At 41.7% G+C, this 20,397-nt stretch overlaps 1 protein-coding gene across 1 annotated transcript in view; it reads right to left on the reverse strand.

Annotated features, from left to right (window-relative positions):
* DYSF (dysferlin) overlaps positions 1-20,397 on the reverse strand; it is a 591,346-nt gene that overhangs the window by 206,973 nt on the left and 363,976 nt on the right. The window contains exon 33 of the mRNA XM_030190967.1: positions 2,544-2,725. Coding sequence (XP_030046827.1) covers positions 2,544-2,725 — 182 coding nt within the window. The remainder of the gene's footprint in view (positions 1-2,543; positions 2,726-20,397) is intronic.

Consider the following 20,397-nt stretch of genomic DNA (forward strand, 5'->3'; position numbering starts at 1 on the left):
GCTGTCACCTATATTAACGTACATTAGGTACTTAGAGGTCAATATTCAGCCATCGGCGGTGAGCACTTTTGCTCACCGCCAATGGCATTATTCCCAGATATTTAAAGCCAGGACCTGTGCAGGATCTGGCTTTGAATAAACGGTTATTTTTAAGCCAGTTAAATCATAGCCACTTAAGCCAATATTCAGCCCTTAAGTTGCCATGGGTTACCACATAAAATAAGGACAGACTTTTATGCGGATCCATTTATGTGGCAAACCTGGCCACTTAAGGGCTCAATATCAGCACTTCAGCAGCCAATTGCTGACTGTACTCTGAGAACACCCCCAACCTAGCCAGGTTTGAATTTGGCGCTAACCATGAAATTCAGCGGCACTTAGCCAGTTAAGTGCTGCTGAATATTAGCGGCTAGCCCTGACCAAGCGATTTAACCTGTCAGCAGCTGGCTAAATCACTTTGAATATCGAGCCTTTTGTGTGTTTTGAAGGGCTCACACACTCCACCACAAGTGTAGCAATTAGAATGGGATATGAACCTGGGTCCTCTTCTCTACATTCCACTGCACTGACCACAAGGCTACTCCTGGGACCTGCTTGCTGGTCTAAGAGGAATGACCATCATATCTAAAGCTATCATACAGCCTGGTATGCATTGACTCTGTCACATCTTAGGGGGCTAGGAGGGATGAGTGACCACTGGGGGAGTAACCAAGGTTATGTTTCAATCCCTCCAGTGGTCATTTGGGGCACCATTTTGATCACTTAGTGGTGACTGAAACAGGTCTAGCCAAAAAGTCTTAATTTTGGCCCTAGACATTTTCATTTTGTTCCATTATCTCAGAAAAATGTCTATCTTTTGTTGCTGCTCATGTTCCGCCCATGTCCCATCCAAAACACACCACCAATATGCCCCCTTGAAACTTGGACGAACTGTGGAGCAAAGCGTCTAAAATCAGAGTGTTGAAAATCGCAACTTGGATGTTTTTGAGAGAAAAACGTCCTTCTGCCACCTTATGACATTTTTTTACTGTTTTTTTTCTTTTGAAAATGAGCCCCATCATGTATGTGCATTCTTCAGCAATCTAGGTGCAAGTACTTACACCAGCTTTATGGCTGGTGTAAGTGATTTTACCTAAAACATAAGTTTGTTTTTGACATACTACATTAATATTCTATAAAGAAAAGTAGGTGTCTCTGAGTTTATGCAGATCCCAACAGAAAAATTTGTTCACATAAACGTGCATGAGATAGATAGAGGTATCCTGAAAACCTGACTGGCTATGTGTGTCCCGAGGATTGGGTTGAGAACCCCCACTCTAGAGGTATCATATGAAAACAATGCACAACATTGTAATTTATTCTTGTAACACTAATAATTATTTAGATGTCTTTTCAGAATCTGAAAATGGTTTTCCCTGCACTTTATAAATGAGACATAATGTTATAAAACTTGAGATGTTAATCATATCAAACTTTTCATAGACCTTCATATGTTACATCCACAGCATTGTGCAAAGGAAAACTTCATTTCAGTTTTGCTTCATTTTAGTGTGAACCAGGGTTTTTTTCTTGGGGGGAGGGGGACTGAGTGGCACCACCACCTTTTCCACTGCCTGCTAAATTTGACCCTCAGTCCCAAAGCATTAATTAAAGAGTCCAGGCTCTGCACACACCAAGGGTCCAGCACAAGAGAAGCAGTATCTTCAGCTAATCTCTGTAGGCCCACAGGAGAATAAGAAGGTGCATACTGTAGTCACCCCATAATAGTGCAGACCCTGTAAAATGTGGGAAGTGGGTTACAGTGGCTGAGCTGTCCAGACAATAAGGGCTGAAATATATGTTTTAGTTTCAGTTTAGTGGTTTCAATATGCCAGCTTTGGGAATCTTAATGTACAGAATCTCTGATATCTTTAAAGTTTACATTTCTGTTTCCATTTTTCCACTGTTGCACTGCAGGTATAGCCCAGGTTCTTGGGGTTTCCAGTTCAGTTTATGTCTGCACATTTCTAAAATATGGTAATTTAGGGGGGAAGTTATCAAAGTGTGCTATCATTAGGATGGGTTATTTTACTACAGATCGTGCTATTTTAGCACAGGCTCCTGTTTAATGTAATGAGACCCTGGGTTAAAATAGCACATCTTGGGGTAAAATAGCCCAACTTAACAGTAAACCTCACTGATAACTTTCCCCTTACTCTGTAGTTTGTAATGCTGTATCAATATTTTCCATATGCAGCCATGATGAGATATTTTGTGAGCATGCAGTTTTTGTGTGGGGATTTGTAGCAGTCTGGCTTGTTCTGTTTTCCCAATAAACAGTCGTCGTCCCCCCCCCCCCCCCCCTACATTCAGCGCTATTTAACCAGCCAGGACCAGTAGCGGAATGGTTAGAGCACTAGTCTTGACATCCAGAAGTGCTCAGTTCAAATCCCACTTCTGCTCTTTGTGATCCTGGGCAAGTCACTTAACCTCCTTATATATCTTACCAAAACATTTTTTTCTCTGTAAAAAAACAAAAAAAGCCATGCACTGGCAGAACTCACATAGGTATCATTGTCATAAATTTCAACCACGATGCTGGGAGGGACTTCAGCACAAATTTCAGGATCACCAAAAATCTCAATTTCATAGAAGATGAGTGTCTGATCCCAAGTAGGATTCAAGGTGCTCCTAATCACCACTGTCTTCTGGCTTTGATGAAGAAATGACACAATGGCATAGGGATCTGTAGTAAGAAAATTATACAGAGAAAAGTGAAAGGCCTACAAAGAAAACACATAGCCTACAAAACTACCTCAACAATCCACACAGTTATTACAGTTCACCTCTATCCTTCCGTCTATCTTCCTTTACCTAACCTTCAAACATCAAGAATTGTACCTGCTATCATGAAATGATTCTGTAGATCTTCCCTTAACTAATCTTCAAACATTAAGCACTGTACCTGTTATCATGAAATGATTACCGTATTTTTCAGACTATAAGACGCACTTTTTTCCCCCCCAAATTTGGGAGGAAAATGGGGGGTGCGTCTTATAGTCCGAAAGTAGATTTGGCTGGCTGACAGGCCGCCCGCCCTCCGAGTTCGGGATCGCCGTCAGGGTTACCTCCTCCTCCCCCCCCCCCCCCCCCGGCCCTGTCACCACTTCTCCCTACTCACGCGATCTTCCCTGGTGGTCTAGTGACGTCGGGGCAGGAAAGAGCCCCCTCTTTCCTGCCCAGCACGCTACTCTCCATCCTCCTGTATGCAGCCTAACGGTCTCGGCGAGATTCAAATGGCCGCCAAGACTTCAATTCTCGGCGGCCATTTTGAATCTCACCGAGACCGTCAGGCAGCAATGCATACAGGAGGACGGAGAGCAGCGCGCTGGGCAGGAAAGAGGGGGCTCTTTCCTGCCCCGACGTCACTAGACCACCAGGGAAGATCGCGTGAGTAGGGAGAAGTGGTGACAGGGCCGGGGGGGGGGGTGGAGGGGGGGAGGAGGTAACCCTGACGGCGATCCCAAACTCGGAGGGAGGGATTCGGACAAGACGCACCAGAGCACCTAGGTTTTAGAGGAGGGAAAAAGGGAAAAAAAATTTCCTATTTCCCTCCTCTAAAACCTAGGTGCGTCTTATGGTCCGGTGCGTCTTATAGTCCGAAAAATACGGTATGTCATAACCATACTCTGTAAGCCACATTGAGCCTGCAAATAGGTGGGATAATGTGGGATACAAATGCAATAAATAAATAAAAATAAATAAAAGCACTGTATCAGCACACTGGCACTTTATTCATTGCTAGAATGGGGATCAGCGGTGTATTAAAGTAAAGTAGTGTTAATAGCTCAGAACTGTAAAACTAGGAATTTTGGTTCAGTACCCTCATGTAACACCGCATCACTTTGAGCAAGTTACTTACGGGGCCCTTTTACTAAGCCGCGTAGGCGCGTATGCACATACTACTTGCGTCAATTTTGAATTACCGCCCAGCTACCGAATAGCCAGGGTGGTAATTTCATTTTTTGCACACACCCACTACGCACCCTGGAAAATTTCTGGCATGCAGTGCTAACCAGGTAATAATCAGCATTCTACGTGCGCTGATGATTACTGCCCAGTTAGCACGTGATACTTTACCGCTAGGTCAATGGGTGGAAGTAAGGTCTCAGGCCCATAATGGACACGCACCAATTTTTATTTTGCCTCATATCCATTTTTGGCTATAAAAAAGTGCCTTTTTTGCAGGTGCACTGAAAAATGGAGCTGCGTGCGTCCAATACACACATCTACACCAGCACAGGCCATTGTTTAGCGCACCCTAGTAAAAGGACCCCTTAGGGATGAATTCTATATATGGCACTGAACATATCACTACTTTATAAGTCGTGCTTAAATTTAGGCACTGTTCATAGAATAGCTCTTACACCCGGGACTCACGCCTAACTTTAGTCCTGGCCACTTGAACCATATGAAATGTGATACAAATGTGAACGTCTAAATTGGGCACATATCCCCCCATGTTCTATATCAATGTACGTAAATGCTAGGAATGTCTCTGTTCCATGTTTGACCCTCCCACTTCCATGCCCCCCTTTTTTTTTACTTGAGCATAAAATTCAGGTGCAGATCCTGCATGATTAAGTGCAGCTGGATTTCGGCAGCTAGACCTCTGAGTGTGATTTCAGTGGGCAGGAGCCTCTTCTGTCCACTTAAATCACTTTGAATATTGACCCGACACATGTTAGTCATGCAGCCATACTACTGAGGGTAAGTTTTACCATGCCTTTATTAATATTTGTTGCAAAATAATTTGCATCCCATTTTATTGTGCATGTAAAGTATTTACCTAGGTTTACAGTAATCCTTTTTAGCTGGAGTTTTACTGCACAGGACCCACTGTGTCTACAATATTAGCATTGAATTTGACAAGTTTATATTTCTTATTCACATTGCATGTCTACTGCAATTAAATGGTTGAAGCAATTCTCTTTAAACAGGAAGGAAGATGATGTGGTCAATTCGACACCATAAGGAGCTTAGAAAGTTTCTGCCAAAAATGTATTCACCTACTTAAGTAAATATATTTTATTGCATTTTACATTTTGAAAAAGCTGCCAAGAGATCCCACATCTCTCAGCAATGCCATAGAAACTCCTGGCCCTGCTTGCTTGTCAAAGGGATTAGTGAGATTCGAATCAGGATCACTTAGGAAAGTTCTAACCACTACATCAGCTGGCTCTATAAATAAAATTGGATCCACAGGATCAATGATTCAAATAACCAGGTGAATCTCCTCCCCATCCTCCATTACCCATAAGGCAAGGAGATTAGTTGGAAAACATGTAGAAGAAGATGATGGGAAAAAGAAAATGTTCTTGGCAACCATAAAGTTATCCAGGTTTTGGGGTTTTTTCACTTTATTCATTTAAGTAAATTTTATTAGAGTTTTAAGGGTAACAAACATCCAAATTCAATACAATAACAATAACAATATTTTATAACTGCCATTCCATAAGAGAAACTATCCTGCTTATAATCGAAATAGAAAAACGCCTATATTGTGACCCAAATCGGGAGATAAACGTTTATCTCACAAAAACGAATAAAGCGGTATAATCGAAAGCCGAATTTGGACGTTTTCAACTGCACTCCGTCACGGATGCGGACAAAGTTGATGGGGGCGTGTCAAAGGCGTGGTGAAGGCGGAACTGGGGCGTGGTTATTGGGCGATCAGAGATGGGCGATTTTCGCCAATAATGGAAAAAATATATGCGTTTTTAGCGAGAATTTAGGGCACTTTTCCTGGACCCAGTTTTTCCACGAATAAGGCCCCAAAAAGTGCCCTAAATGACCAGATGACCACTGGAGGGAATCGGGGATGACCTCCCCTGACTCCCCCAGTGGTCACAAACCCCCTCCCACCACAAAATATGCCGTTTCACAACTTTTTATTTTCACCCTCAAATGTCATACCCACCTCCCTGGCAGCAGTATGCAGGTCACTGGAGCAGTTATTAGGGGGTGCAGTGGACTTCAGGCAGGTGGACCCAGGCCCATCCTTCCCCTACCTGTTACAATTGTGCTGCTTAATGCTTAGTTGTCCAACCCCCCCAAACCCACTGTACCCACATGTAGGTGCCCCCCTTCACCCCTTAGGGCTATAGTAATGGTGTAGACTTGTGGGCAGTGGGTTTTGAGGAGGATTTGGGGGGCTCAACACACAAGGGAAGGGTGCTATGCACCTGGGAGCTCTTGTACCTTTTTTTTTGTTTTTGTAAAAGTGCCCCCTAGGGTGCCCGGTTGGTGTCCTGGCATGTGAGGGGGACCAGTGCACTATGAATCCTGGCCCCTCCCACGAACAAATGCCTTGGATTTATTCGTTTTTGAGCTAGGCGCTTTCATTTTCCATTATCGCTGAAAAACAAAAACGCCCAGCTCACACACTGTCGAATAAAACATGGACGTCTATTTTTTTCGAAAATACGGTTCGGTCCGCCCCTTCACAGACCCGTTCTCGGAGATAAACGCCCATGGAGATAGACATTTTCGTTCGATTATGCCCCTCTATATGATAACAGTCATTACTTATAAATATATCAATAATATAGAACAATAAGACACGTAACTGGATAAAAAATTGAATAATGTTGTAGTAGTTCAAAAGCTTGAACTGAGTGAATACACAAGTATACAGATAAATGAAGCTGATTTACACTTTAATGGTAGTTATATGAATATGAATAGTAATTAAAAAACAAGGAGGTGAGGGGGAAAAAAATAAAGAGGGATTTGACTCCAAAAAGTGTTGTAAAGCTAACCAAATTTTATGATTAGATATCTGAAAATTACCAGCATTGGATGTACAATATCTATGAATTTGTAAGACATTATTCCACCAAAAATGTGTTTTAAGTTGTGAATTATCCTTCCAATTGGATAGTACATATTTAAGGGTAATTGCTATCAATATGTCAAAAGGTTTACATTTGTAAACATCTAAAGAATGATCTAATGTCAATGAACCAAAGATAATCTTTTTAGGAGTCATAATTTCAGTAAAGTTAAATATGGATGAAATAATTCATAGAACCTTCGGAGCTTGCCTTGTCTCTCCCAAGCTCACTGTAGAAATCCATTCCATCAATCTCAGCTTGCTACATTTCTTGCTTTTCCAAACTCTATTTTCATGCTTCAAACTGAGGCTAGAGCAAGCCTTGCTTAGTGCTCTCCCTTATTTCTGTCTGACATCAGCCTGCACCAGCCTCAGAACTTACTCCAGTACTGCGCTACCTAGTTCCTGTGCCGGTCTACTCACAGCATGGGCACTCTATGGGCATAGCACTGAAACTGACAGATATGCACTGCTTTATTCTTCAATAAAACACACATGAGATATGATATTCCTTTTCTGACATGCAAAGTTTCTTTACTGATATCAGCAATATCTGGAATGCAGTAGATGAAGAAGTTATGATATCATAGCAAAAAGCACACACTTCGGTTGTGGCTCAGACTCAATTTAAATATCCACTAAAATAGGCATGTGGCTCCATAGGAAACAATTGGGGGGGGGGGGACAAAATAACACTAAGGGCTTCTGTTACGAAGCCGTGCTAGTGATTCCTGCGTGACAAATGAGAGGAAGCCTATAGGAATTGAATGGGCTTTTTCTAATTTGTCATGCAGGAATTGCTAGCACAGCTTTGTAAAAGAAGACTTTAATATTGTAACATTGCTGCTTTTTAAAGAAATTATTTGTTTGAGGGATATTTTTGTAATATATGACTGGAAAAGTGTACTTTATATTAATTCTCCTTATAACACTCACAATTTGATGCTCTTACATTTTCCAACTGTTAGACAAATTAAATTTAGGTCTATGTTTAATTCTTCTCTTTATTTTCAGTCTGTGGTCTTGAGAATCCGATCAAATACTAGCTATATGACATTCTGTAAAACTTGCCCCCACCCCTTTTACAAAGCCGTGCTAGCTGCTGCCGGCATGGTAATGCCAACACAGCCCATTCACTTTGAATGGGCCGTGTCTGCATTGCCACACGACAGCCGCTAGCGCAGCTTTATAAAAGAGTGCCTTGGTTATTTGAAAAGCATTTTTGATCTAATTAATTGTTTTCTGCTGTTTTGAAATATGTGATTCCTGGACTTTGTTCTTTTTTTTTTTTTACTGTAATCTGCATTGAACTGCTCAGGTATATGCGGACTAAAACCAATATATAACATAACATGATTACATATTAATATTTTGGTATTGTACTATTATGTTTTTAGAGTTTTAGCTATGTTATTCATTTCAGGGCCAATATTCAGCACTTCGTTGACTGCCTAAACTGACTGCTGTAGTTTAAAATAGAACTGGATATAAAGACTTTTACATTTTTATATCCTCTCTGAGTCAGCCTCACTCGTTTGTTTTTTTGAGTGCCTCAATATCAGCCATATCCAGATAGCTTCTATGTGAATTCTGGTGCCCAGATAGGGCTTGGCACTGAAACTGGATATTCAGTTTCAGTGCCAAGCCCTATCTGGGCACCAGAATTCACATAGAAGCTATCTGGATATGGCTGATATTGAGGCACTCAAAAAAAACAAACGAGTGAGGCTGACTCAGAGAGGATATAAAAATGTAAAAGTCTTTATTGTAAAAGGCATAAAACCGACCCAACACAGCCATGTTTCGGTACAAAAGGCCTGCCTTAGGGGTCAAGCCAATCTGTTGTATTGTGTTGAAAGAAACTTGACTTAAAAGAAATGCCAAGATCCTGGCTGTTAAAACGTCGGGTGGTCCCAAGTGGAAAAAACGCTCTGCAATGTAAACAACGTCTTACCGATAAACCAGTTTTATGCCTTTTACAATAAAGACTTTTACAGAAAACTTTCCGCAACCTAGTACAATCCACAGTACTTACCCATGCCGACTACTGTAACAGCATCTTCATCGGTTGCAAAGCCCAAATCATGAAAAAACTCCAAACTGTCCAAAACACAGCAGCAAGACTCATTTTTGGCAAATCATGATTCGAAAGCGCAACACCACTTCAAGAAAAGCTACATTGGCTCCCTATCAAAGAACGAATAAACTTCAAAGCCCACTCTATGATTTACAAGATTCTAAATCTTCCAGCCAGGAACCGGTCCAAATCTTCTCGAACATATCTCAATCTCCATCTTGCCAACTGTAAAGGCCTCAAATACAAAACCTACTACGCATCCAACTTCTCTGTTATAGGCAGCCAACTCTGGAACGCCTTACCTCGACATATCCGAAAAAAACAGCGAACACCTACCCTTCCGAAAGCTGCTGAAGACTCACCTATTCAAACAAGCCTACCCAGACGACCCGACAAAGTCTCGGACCTAACCCACACCACAGACAATGCCCACACTCCAATCCTTCCCCACATCGCACACTACTGTCCCACTCTTTATAAATGTGTTATCTCCATGATACTTTGTACCATACTTTGTATTATCTCCTTGTAACTTTGTACCATATTTTGTATTATCTCTATGATACTATGTACCATACTCTGTAAGCCGCACTGAACCTGCTATTGAGCGGGAAAAAGCGGGGTATAAATGCCACAAATAAAGAAATATATCCTCTCTGAGTCAGCCTCACTGTTTTTTTGCTGTTCACATTTGTGTGAGGCACCTTCCATCCTTTTTTTTTTCTTCCCTGATATTGAGGCACTAGCATTGAATATCGATGGTGGCCGGACAACTCCCTCAGCACAAACCAGATAGTGCCACAATGGTCAGAGCACATATTCAGTGGCACTGTCCATCAGTGGCACTGTCCGGTTAAGTGCCGCTAAACGTCTACTTCTGGGATGGCAACTGCTTTGAATTAGGCTTGCTTTTCTAAAGTACGCTGTGAAAACTGTAAATCTGTTTATAGCTATTTTGCATGCTGTTTTAGATTCTTTAATTTGTAATTTTTCAATTTCTATTTTGGATTTATTTTCATTACTTTTTATTTTTTTAGCGTTGCTTTTCAAGTAAAACTTGTAATAACAATTAATCATGCAATTAATCGTGTGATTAAAAGTATGGTTCTTTTTTCCCCTCACTGCAGCTCCTTGTAACTCTGGGCAATGAAGGGTTATATAATTTGCCCAGAGTCACAAGGCGCTCACTAGGGAAAAAAGTAAAATAATAACATACCTTTAATTGTGCAATTAAAATTTTAATTGAAATGCAGTCCTACTTTGAGTATTGACCTGTTCATTTTATTTGTATGTTTATATTATAAATCATGTTTTACAAGTATGTGCAACTGGCTAAAGTGATAAAATGCCATATTAAATTAAATTTAAAAAATAAAAATCAACAATAGCTTCGGAAGGTAAAAAAGCATGAACAGTAATAGACTTAAAAGATAAATATAGCTATGCCTTTTGCTTTCCATCTCCCCACCATATATATATATATATATATATATACACACACACACACACACATACACACTATCATGTACATACTACACTTTTACCTTCACCAATGAAAAGCTCTCCTGACCATCAAAATATAGCATTGATCGATCAGATAGCAAAGTTCAGCTTTCTCTTAGAACATGCTACAGTCAATCCCTGCAATATTTGCATGGTTTAACAGCTCATAACAATATTCAACACATCAAATTGGACAGAAAGAGTAGCGGCAATGAGAAATGGAAACTTGTCTACCCCACCTAAAGGCTCCATCTCTGCAATACCTACCCTATTTTTAATAATCTACAGCTGTTTAAGGAACCAAATAGGTCTTCATTATCAGCAACAAGGAAAAGTAATTGAGCACAAAAAGCAACTATTGTGCATTGAAATGAATGGCAAAAATAACAGAAATAAAACACCATCTGGAAAACCTCTCCATAGATTTTCATTTGTATTTACAGACTAGTGTCTATGATTGATGTTTATGCAAAGTCTGTAAGGAGACCGTCACACTTGCTTGAACCTATTTAAAACAAAGATCACAAATCTACATTGTAATATTTCACTTATGTTCTGTTTGGCTAGATGGATGAATTCGTGCCATAGCCTCCCTAGCCAGCCAATCAGGTAAGATGACATCGCCCATCTTTAAGCTTGGATGGTTTTAACAAAAAGCTTATTGTTTGAGCAATGGACAAGAAATTCTTGTTGCTAATTATATTGAAGACACAGTCCATATCTGATCACTGTGGAGCCAATGAAACTCATGGGGGAAAAAAAAAGCTTTTAGCATATGAGTACTAAAAAATTTCTCATGCATGTTGTTAAGTCAGGAAAGCTTTTAGCATGAAAGTTGAGTCCTTAGAATGTAATTCTATAAAGTGACACCTATTTTGGCACCATGAATGCAACCATTTGAAGCCTATTCTATACAAAAAAAAAAGTTCCCTTCTATTTTTCTGTATAAAATACTAGTGTAACAGGACAAATACATGCCTATATAAGCAGTAACACCAGCCATAGCACTGAGAAATGCTCACGCCTAGACTATTAAAGAACCCTCATAACGCACAGTAATTTATGTGCATAATTACGCACCCTCCCATACTCCGCTCAGACTACGCCACATAAACCTCCACAGCACGCACTATTGAAGATTAGCGCATATTTACAGAATAGGGTGTAGTCAGAATATGGTCATTTATGCAAGTATGTGACTAGAATACAGGCACTTGTGCACTTTGTTACCAGCTAAATCAAGGTGGCTCCTTACAAAATTACCTTAGTGGAGTGGAGGAGTGGCCTAGTGGTTAAAACAGTGGTCTTGCAATCCAGAGGTGCCCAGTTCAAATCCCACTGCTGCTCCTTGTGATCTTGGGCAAATCACTTAACCCTCCATTGCCACAGGTACAAACTTAGATTGTGAGCCCTCCTGGGACAGAGAAATATCCAGTGTACCTGAATGTAACTCACCTTGAGCTACTACTGAAAAAGTGTGAGCAAAATCTAAATAAATAATTCCCTACTCCACATGCATGTTAAAGAATCACAGCATGTATACTAAGGTTTAGGACTAGGATTCTACATATCACACCTAAAAGATTGGTGGCAAAATGAAATACACCTAAATTTAGGAATGCTTTATAGAATAAGCCTAAATTTCCAAACATATTATAGAATACACTGAGCGGCTGTCCGCGCGACTAAATTTAGCCATGGGCTAACTTTATGCCAAGTAAAACTTGGTGTAAGTGCCCACACCTAAATTAGACGTAGACCAGGTGTATTCTATAATGCACAAAAGGCTTCTTTTATAAAGCCGCGCTAGTGATTCACACATGGCAAATGAGAGGAAGCCCATAGGAATTGAATGGAATTCCTCTCATTTGCTGCACCTGGAATTGGTAGCACAGCTTTGTAAAAGATGCCCATAGATTTTAGAAATGCCCAGAACCCGCCCATTCCAGAATTTAAGCATATCACATTATAGAATATGCTTAGATAGCTGTGTGCATAAACTCTAATTACTACCAATTAGTGTCAATAATTGCTTGTTAATTGGCAATTATCAGTGCTGATTGGCTTAAGTTGTGTGCACAAACCCAGAATATGATGGGATTTGCGTGCACAACTTAAGTCGTGCTATATAGAACCCGAGGGTTAGTGTGTAGGGGCAGGGGCATAATCGAAAGGGGCGCCCAAGTTTTCCTGAGCACGTCCTTGCAGGACGTCCCGGCGAAGGGGCGGGGAAACCCGTATTATCAAAACAAGATGGGTGTCCATCTTTCGTTTCGATAATATGGTCGGGGATGCTCAAATCTTGACATTTAGGTCGTCCATAGAGATGATCGTCCGTAGACTTGGTCGGTTCTGATTTTCAGTGATAATGGAAACTAAGGACGCCCATCTCAGAAATGACCAAATGCAAGCCCTTTGGTCATGGGAGGAGCAGGCATGCGTAGTGCACTGGTCCCCCTGAAATGCCAGGACACCAACCGGGCACTCTAGGGGGCACTGCAGTGAACTTCAGAGAAAGCTCCCAGGTACATAGCTCCCTTACCTTGTGTGCTGAGCCACCCAAAACCCACTACCCACAACTGTACACCACTACCATAGCCCTTACGGGTGAAGGGGGCACCTAGATGTGGTTACAGTGGGTTTCTGGAGGATTTTGGAGGGCTCACATTTACCACCACAAGTGTATCAGGTAGGGGGGATGGGCCTGGGTCCGCCTGCCTGAAGTGCACTGCACCCACTAAAACTGCTCCAGGGACCTGCATACTGCTGCAATGGACCTGAGTATGACATTTGAGACTGGCATAGAGGCTGGCACAAATTTTTTTTTAAGTTCTTTTTTGAGGGTGGGAGGGGTTAGTGACCACTGGGGGAGTAAGGGGAAGTCATCCCCAATTCCCTCCGGTGGTCATCTGGTCAATTCAGGCACATTTTTGTGCCTTGGTCGTAAGAAAAACTGGACCAAGTAAAGTCGTCCAAATGCTCGTCAGGGACGCCCTTTTTTTCCATTATGGGTCGAGGACGCCCATGTGTTAGGCACGTCCAAGTCCCGCCTTTGCTATGCCTCCGACACGCCCCCCGGAAGCTTTGCTCATCCCCGCGACGGAAAGCAGTTGGGGACGCCCAAAATCGGCTTTTGATTATGCCGATTTGGGCGAACCTGTGAGAAGGACGCCCATCTTCCTATTTGTGTCGAAAGATGGGCGTCCTTCTCTTTCAAAAATAAGCCTGTTTATAAAGAAACATGATAAGAACATAAGAATAGCCATACTGGGTCAGACCAAAGGGCCATCTAGCCCAGTATCCTGTTTCTAACAGTGACCAATCCAAGTCACAAGTACCTGGCAGAATCCCAAAAATTAGTGACACTACACGGTACTTATCCCCAAGAATAAGCAGTGGCTATTTTCAAAATACTTTAAACTAATGTACATAAAATAAGGAAATTATGTGCTTATAATGTGGATTGTAAGCAACCTCAACATGAAGAGGGATAACTCCGAGGATACTTTCCAACACTGATTTGTAGAAAGTGTGGGTTTGGGAGTTTTCCAATAGGCATGTATTTGGAAAAAAATGAAGAGTGGGTATATGTGGAAGGCATTGGGTGGGGCTTCTAGGGATATAAATGGGGAGACTGTAGGTGTGTGTGTGTAGGTGTGTGTGTGTGTGTGTGTGTGTGTGTGTGTGTGTGTTTTATTTTCACGACCAAGCCTCAAAAAGGTGCCCCAACTCACCAGATGACCACCGGAAGGAAGCGGAAAGTGACCTCCCCGTACTCTCCCAGTGGTCACTAACCCCCTCCCACCAACCCCCCCCCCCCCCCCCCCACACACTTTAAACACTTTTTTTTCCAGCCTGTATGCCAGCCTCAAATGCCGTACCCACCTCCATGACAGCAGAATGTGTTCTGTCCTCCGACAGCCTTTTCCTGCTTGTGATTTGGCTCTGGGGTGAGTGTGACACCTTTTCTGTTATTTGCACTGCAGAGTCACATCAGCAATGCATTGTCGTGGGTGTAGGTATTGGTAGTTGGTAGGCTCTACTCCCCTGGTGCTTTCCCCCTCTCTCTTCTCTCCTCTCCCCACCTTTGGCTCACCATCTCCTTTCCATCTTTGTCTTCTCTTCCTGGCTTATTTTCTCTAGCTCTCTTTCTCTCCCCTTCCCTACTTTGCTCTGTATCTGTCTTCTATGTCTATGCTCTGCTTTCTTCTATGTGTCTCTCATACACATACACACCTTCTCTTTCTCATACTCCCCAGCAATTGTTTGCACTCTCTCTCTTGTGGGATACTTGAGGTACAGTATTGTGCTGGCATTTCAGCTTGAGCAAAACATAAGCAGCAAGAAGCCTCTACGAAGTTTAAACAGGAACCATGAAGAAGTAACACAATGACAACCACCAGGGAGATGTATCTTTAAAGTTCTGTGAATTGCTGCTGTCAGCAGCGACCTGAGAGACAAGTTTGAAGGTTAGTTTTCTTTTTGTCATACACAATACAGGAAGCTGTAATCGATAATGCCTGCTGTTGATAGTGTTGATCATTGATTTGCATTGCTGCATCAAACATCATATCCAGCGGCTCTATCTATTATAGTTTTCTTGTGACCCCTGAGGCAGGTGACTGCATCTGCCGAAACACGGCCTGTGTCAGGTCTTTATTTCTAGTGCTTTCAGTAAATAACTTTAAAGATACATCTCCCCGATGGTCGTCATTGTGTCATCCTCTACTTCTCCATGGTTCCTATTTCAGCATGAGCAACTATATAGACAGGAAGCACCTCTCTGAGAACAAATGTTCCCACCTCCTCCTATGACCTATGGCTCACTAGCACCTATGCTTCTAACCAAGAAAAGTATTTATTGCCCCTCTGCTGTGGCTGCTCATGCTGAAACTCCAGTTTGTTGCTGTGGGTGTTGATAGCTTTGAACTTCTGATCACCACTGCAGAGTTGGCTACCAAAAATATCATGCCTTCAGTATGCACATTCCACCACGTGTTTCCTACTATTCTGCTATTGAGATTAACCCATCTGATTATTTAGCCTATGGTTAACATTTTCAGACAAGGAAAACTAAATCAAACTATAGTCTCAAAAGGGTTAACAAAAAGTTATGTATGTACCTATCTATGCATGACAGTTTTGAATGTATTGTATGACTATGATATGGCAGAGCTTTTTGAAAATTCATATAACATCAAATTATGTTTATTAAACATTAGTGCTTATTATTTGCAGCTGGGCCCACAGAAATAAAATGGGTCTTGTGGAAGATAACATGAGCTAATCGTTAGTAGAAGACCACAAAATCTGTTGAAAAGAACTGATTTCCATTGCCTATCAACCCTCATTGTTCATTTAAGATTGTTCATTTAAAATTTTGTCTTTACTAAATTTATCAAGTGTAAGATATTTTTATGCAGTTGTTAAGTTAAAGATGGGATGCAGTCTCTAATTCCACTATAAATTCATGAAATTTGGTTTGAATATGAATCTGTTACAAAAACACATCTGACCTTTAACACATCATCTGAATTTTCCAGGCTGGATGAACTGCACTGATTTCGTATTTGGTAGTTAAAATAAATATTGAAGATTTTATAGATTTGCTCATGTTAGGTATTTTCTTTTCCACAGCTTTCCATCAATTCCTTCATTCACAATAAACACAACATGAACGGAGTCCTTTCGAAAGGTCTACCAGTTCACAACTCCAGGGTTTCACTTTCTGTTTATTTGTGGTGGGGGTGGCAGGAATGGGAAGGAAGGAGAAAAGGAGTGTGTGTGTGTGTGTGGGGGGGGGGGGGGTTGATGGAAAGAGTGATGCTTTTTACTTCCCACTTCAAATGAGCTTATTTTGTGTGTTCACCAATGTTTTGTTAACATTAATGGTACCAGGGCAAAGCTTCCAGAAGGAATTCCCTTTAAAATTTCTTCAAGTCCTGACATACATAAAAAAAAAAAATAATGTATATATGGAAAATGTGAGATGCTGTTCTTCTGTCCTTTTGCACTGCTATGAACAGTCAACATAATAATCTGATTTTACCCAATATAAAAACAAGTGGCTTCCCACTGAGTTTATCAAAACTACTTGAACTATTGCCAACACCCATCATAGGTTTTGGAGGTAATTAATTCTATTGTGCCAGAAAATCACAAGGGTCCTAGAACCCCACTAACCTACTTTCTGACCTTTCCTAGGACAAGTAAACCTCAGCATATGCCCTTATGTTTAATTATAAGAAAGTTTAATTAATGTATACCTTTCAGTTCACTCTCCTCCCAGTGACATATTCACAGGATGACAATCACATATTGCCTCTCTCTCAATATCACTAACTTCCATTCACTTTAGTAACAAGGCCCTTGGAAAATGGTAGCTTACCTCACAACTATTAGCAGTCATAAAATCTACCACGGTAGTGTTTTAGCAAGTTAAGGTTTACCCATTTTAAAACCAAAATGCAGGTAAACATATCTATGTCAGTGAATAAAAATATAAGAACCTATAGGATCTTTATAAGGAATATGTCTATTGTAGAAGGGACATGTGAATGGTAGTGAGAGTAGGGATATGGACTGAACCATTATGCTTAAAGTACCCTTATGAAAATGTCACAATGATTTACACCCATGACCCTTAGGGAGCCAGTGATGGGGAAACTGAAGTTTGGAAAAGGGAAGCAGTGTTCCCTTCTCTTCTCCTGCAGTGGGTTTCGGGAATGGCATCGTAGTGTGCATTTAGCTGTGGTGCTTTGGAAAGGTTGCATGCCTTAGTGGAAAAAAAAGCACTAGTTTGTTTCCATTGGGGGGGGGAATTGAAGAGTTTGACCTTTACCAAGTACAAACCCCTCCTTTGGGATTCTCTCCATGGGAAGAAAAACCCTATTGCATATTTTCTTGAACAGGGTTATCTAGAAGTGCGGTAGGAACTTGTAGCAATTTTGCAGCATCAAATATTTCTGCATAGTTATGCTTCAGCTGATCTAGTTGGGATACCAGTACCACCTTGTTACTGAACCTAAAGGGCAGTGAGTAGAAAGTACCTATTTAATACTACATTCATAGGAGAAAGAAGGAACATGTGCCTTCCTGGGTACACACAAGGAGAAATAAGAAGATTCAAGCAAGTCTGCCCACTAGAAATTCAAATACAAGGGGTGCCCTGAAGATTGGAATCTCTAGAAAAGTTCCTGCAAGGAGCACCTGCCAGTATTGGAACACAGTTGGTGATAATTCAGAAATGTAGCTGTATCAAGTTAGAGAAGTCTTTCAAGGAGTCAGTAGCCGAATGGGAAAATTTAAGGGAAGTGCAAGAAAAGTGAGCAAAACTGAAAGGAAACATTATAAGGCCAACAAACCATTTTGTCAGGAAAATAAATAAAGGTAAGTGGGAAAAAAAGAGGCTGCTATGATTTTCGAAGCAGAAGCTTAAAAAGGTAAGAAAAAAAGGTTTATTGTTCACGCACTACAAGAGACCAGAGAAAAAGACAGACAATGTCTGGAAAAGCTGGGAAAATAATCAGTAGAGTGCAGATGTACAGAATGAAAAAACTGCTTGGTAAAAGATGGAGATGAGACCTTTATTTTATTTATTTTTTAGATAAGTTAGTAACAGGAGGAAGTGCAAAAGTGGCAGCGTTCTCAAAGGAAAAACCAGAAATAGGACAATAGAAAATGTACACGGGAAGGGAAGTAGACTTCAAGTGATTTTAAGAAGCAATTTAATGGGCTTAAATCATGCTCAGTTGGCCAGGTGCTGATATTCAGCAGCACTTAATCGGGCAGTGCCACTGAATATCGTCACTTATCGGCCATTTTAAAAGTGAGCAGGAGAGGGGTGTTCCAGAGGAAGAGCTGGGAACTATGAGGTTGCTGGCAATATAGAGTGCCAGCACCTGCATAGCTAATTATCCAAACAGGACTGCAAAAATAGCAGACCTGACTGGTCGCTTGCTATGTGGCTGCTGGCACTGAATATTGGCCAGCACCCGCATGGCTTCCGGGTGGCAGCCGAAGCTGTAAATGAGCTCCCCTCTTTCTGGCACCCCCCCCCCCCCCTCAAACAAAGTCCTACTCCCTCCTGACCCCATCAATTTGACAAAACCCTACTCCCAAACACCAGTGTTGCCCTCTCTCAACAACCTCCCATTAGCAGACTCCCCCTAATTACATACTCCCCTATAGTAGACCACCTCCATGTGCTAGGAGGGTCTGTTATATCTCCATGATAACAGATCCTCCTAGCACGCCCCCCCCCCCCATAGCAGATCCCCTCCCTGATAAAAGATCTCCAATATCATAGCCCTCAAAATAGACCCCCCTCCCCGATAACAGATACCCTTCCCAGCTTCTCCCCCCAATAGCAGATCTCCTTGCCAAAAAGACACCCCCCTCCTGCCCCTCACCCACTCATCTGTGGGGCCCTCCAGGGCCTACCTCTTATTCCCAGGTGGCCAAGTGGGGTTGGACAGGTAAGCGTGAAACCCACTCACTCCTGCTTCTAGCAGCTCCTGGTAGAAAATGGTTGTCATAAACTCTAATGGTAGTCTCATAGTACTAGTGCTAGACGTCAGCCTTACATATATGGTCAAGAGGTGAGGATCTGCTATTGTGGTGAGGAGCTAGGAGGTGGGTCTGTTCTCAGGGAGGGGGGTATTGTAAGACAGGATCAGCATCAGAATCGGGAGGGAGGGGAAGAAAAGGAGTGGTTAATGCAGTGGACTAAGTAGTAAATTTAACACAAATTGGAGAAAATATTTCTTCATTCAACACGTAATTAAACTCTGGAATTTGTTGCCAGAGAACATGGTAAAAGCTGTTAGCTTAGCAGGGTTTAAAAATGATTTAGATAATTTCCTAAAAGAAAAGTCCATAAGCCATTATTAAGATGGACTTGGGAAAATCCAGTGCTTATTTCTAGAATAAGCAGCATAAAATCTGGGTGCATAAGATTATCGAATTGGGGAATGTATATTTTTGCTGTTTTAATCGCGATTTTTCAATTATTTTAATTGCTATATTTTAATTTCTATATATATAATTGCTATATTTTAATTGCTATATTTTTTGGCATGTGCTTGTTAAGGAAGTTGTGCCCTTCAAAAATATGTCTTTTTTTCTAAATGGGTCAATTTTCAAAGTGATTTAAATGGCCAGGAGAGTCTCCTGGACATTTAAGTCACTTGCGCAGCTATCTGGCTATATATGCCTACTTGTTCCATACATGCTCCCTAGAATTCTCTGCTCCAGAAACATATGTTAACTCACATTGCCCCCTCCCTCCGTCATTCGCCCAGGCATAATGCTTGCTACAGCCCTCATTTATACAGGTCCCAAACTTTGGAACACTCTCCCCTATCAGTTCCACCTTGAAACCTCTTATCTAACATACACAAAAAAATAACAATGTGAAGCTCACGCCCCTTATTTTCTTTTTCCTTTCTGCCTTTCCATTATTTGTGCAACATAAACCGTATTGAAGCCAGTTTTGGCCTTTGCAAGATATTAAGTACTTATAAATAAATACTCAGCGGCACTTAACTGGATAGTGCCAGTTAATAGAGGTTGCGGCAGCCATTTCGAATAGGCTACCATGCCGGGCAGGAGCAAGTGGGCATCACTCGTGCCCTTTTACCGCTCTACACCAACAGGAACCATCAAAGCAGGCCCGGGGGAAGGGGGAGGCTACAAGGATGGGAAGGGAGCTTGGGCCTGCTATGATCTGTCCATGGGGGAGTGGGAGGGGGGATTGAGACGGGAAGGTGGATGCTACAGTTCCGGAAGATGGGAGGAGGGGATTGGAAGAGACGTTGCTGCAATTCCAGGGGTGGGAGGGGGGATATGCTGTTCCAGGGTGTGGGAGGAAGGATCTGGAAAGTGGGGCTCCAGACCTGAGCAGAGACCCTTCTATGGTTCCCAGCTGAATATCATCTGGAAC

This window comes from Microcaecilia unicolor, chromosome 2 (genome assembly GCF_901765095.1).
Source record: "Microcaecilia unicolor chromosome 2, aMicUni1.1, whole genome shotgun sequence".
Classification (NCBI taxonomy): Eukaryota; Metazoa; Chordata; class Amphibia; order Gymnophiona; family Siphonopidae; genus Microcaecilia; species Microcaecilia unicolor.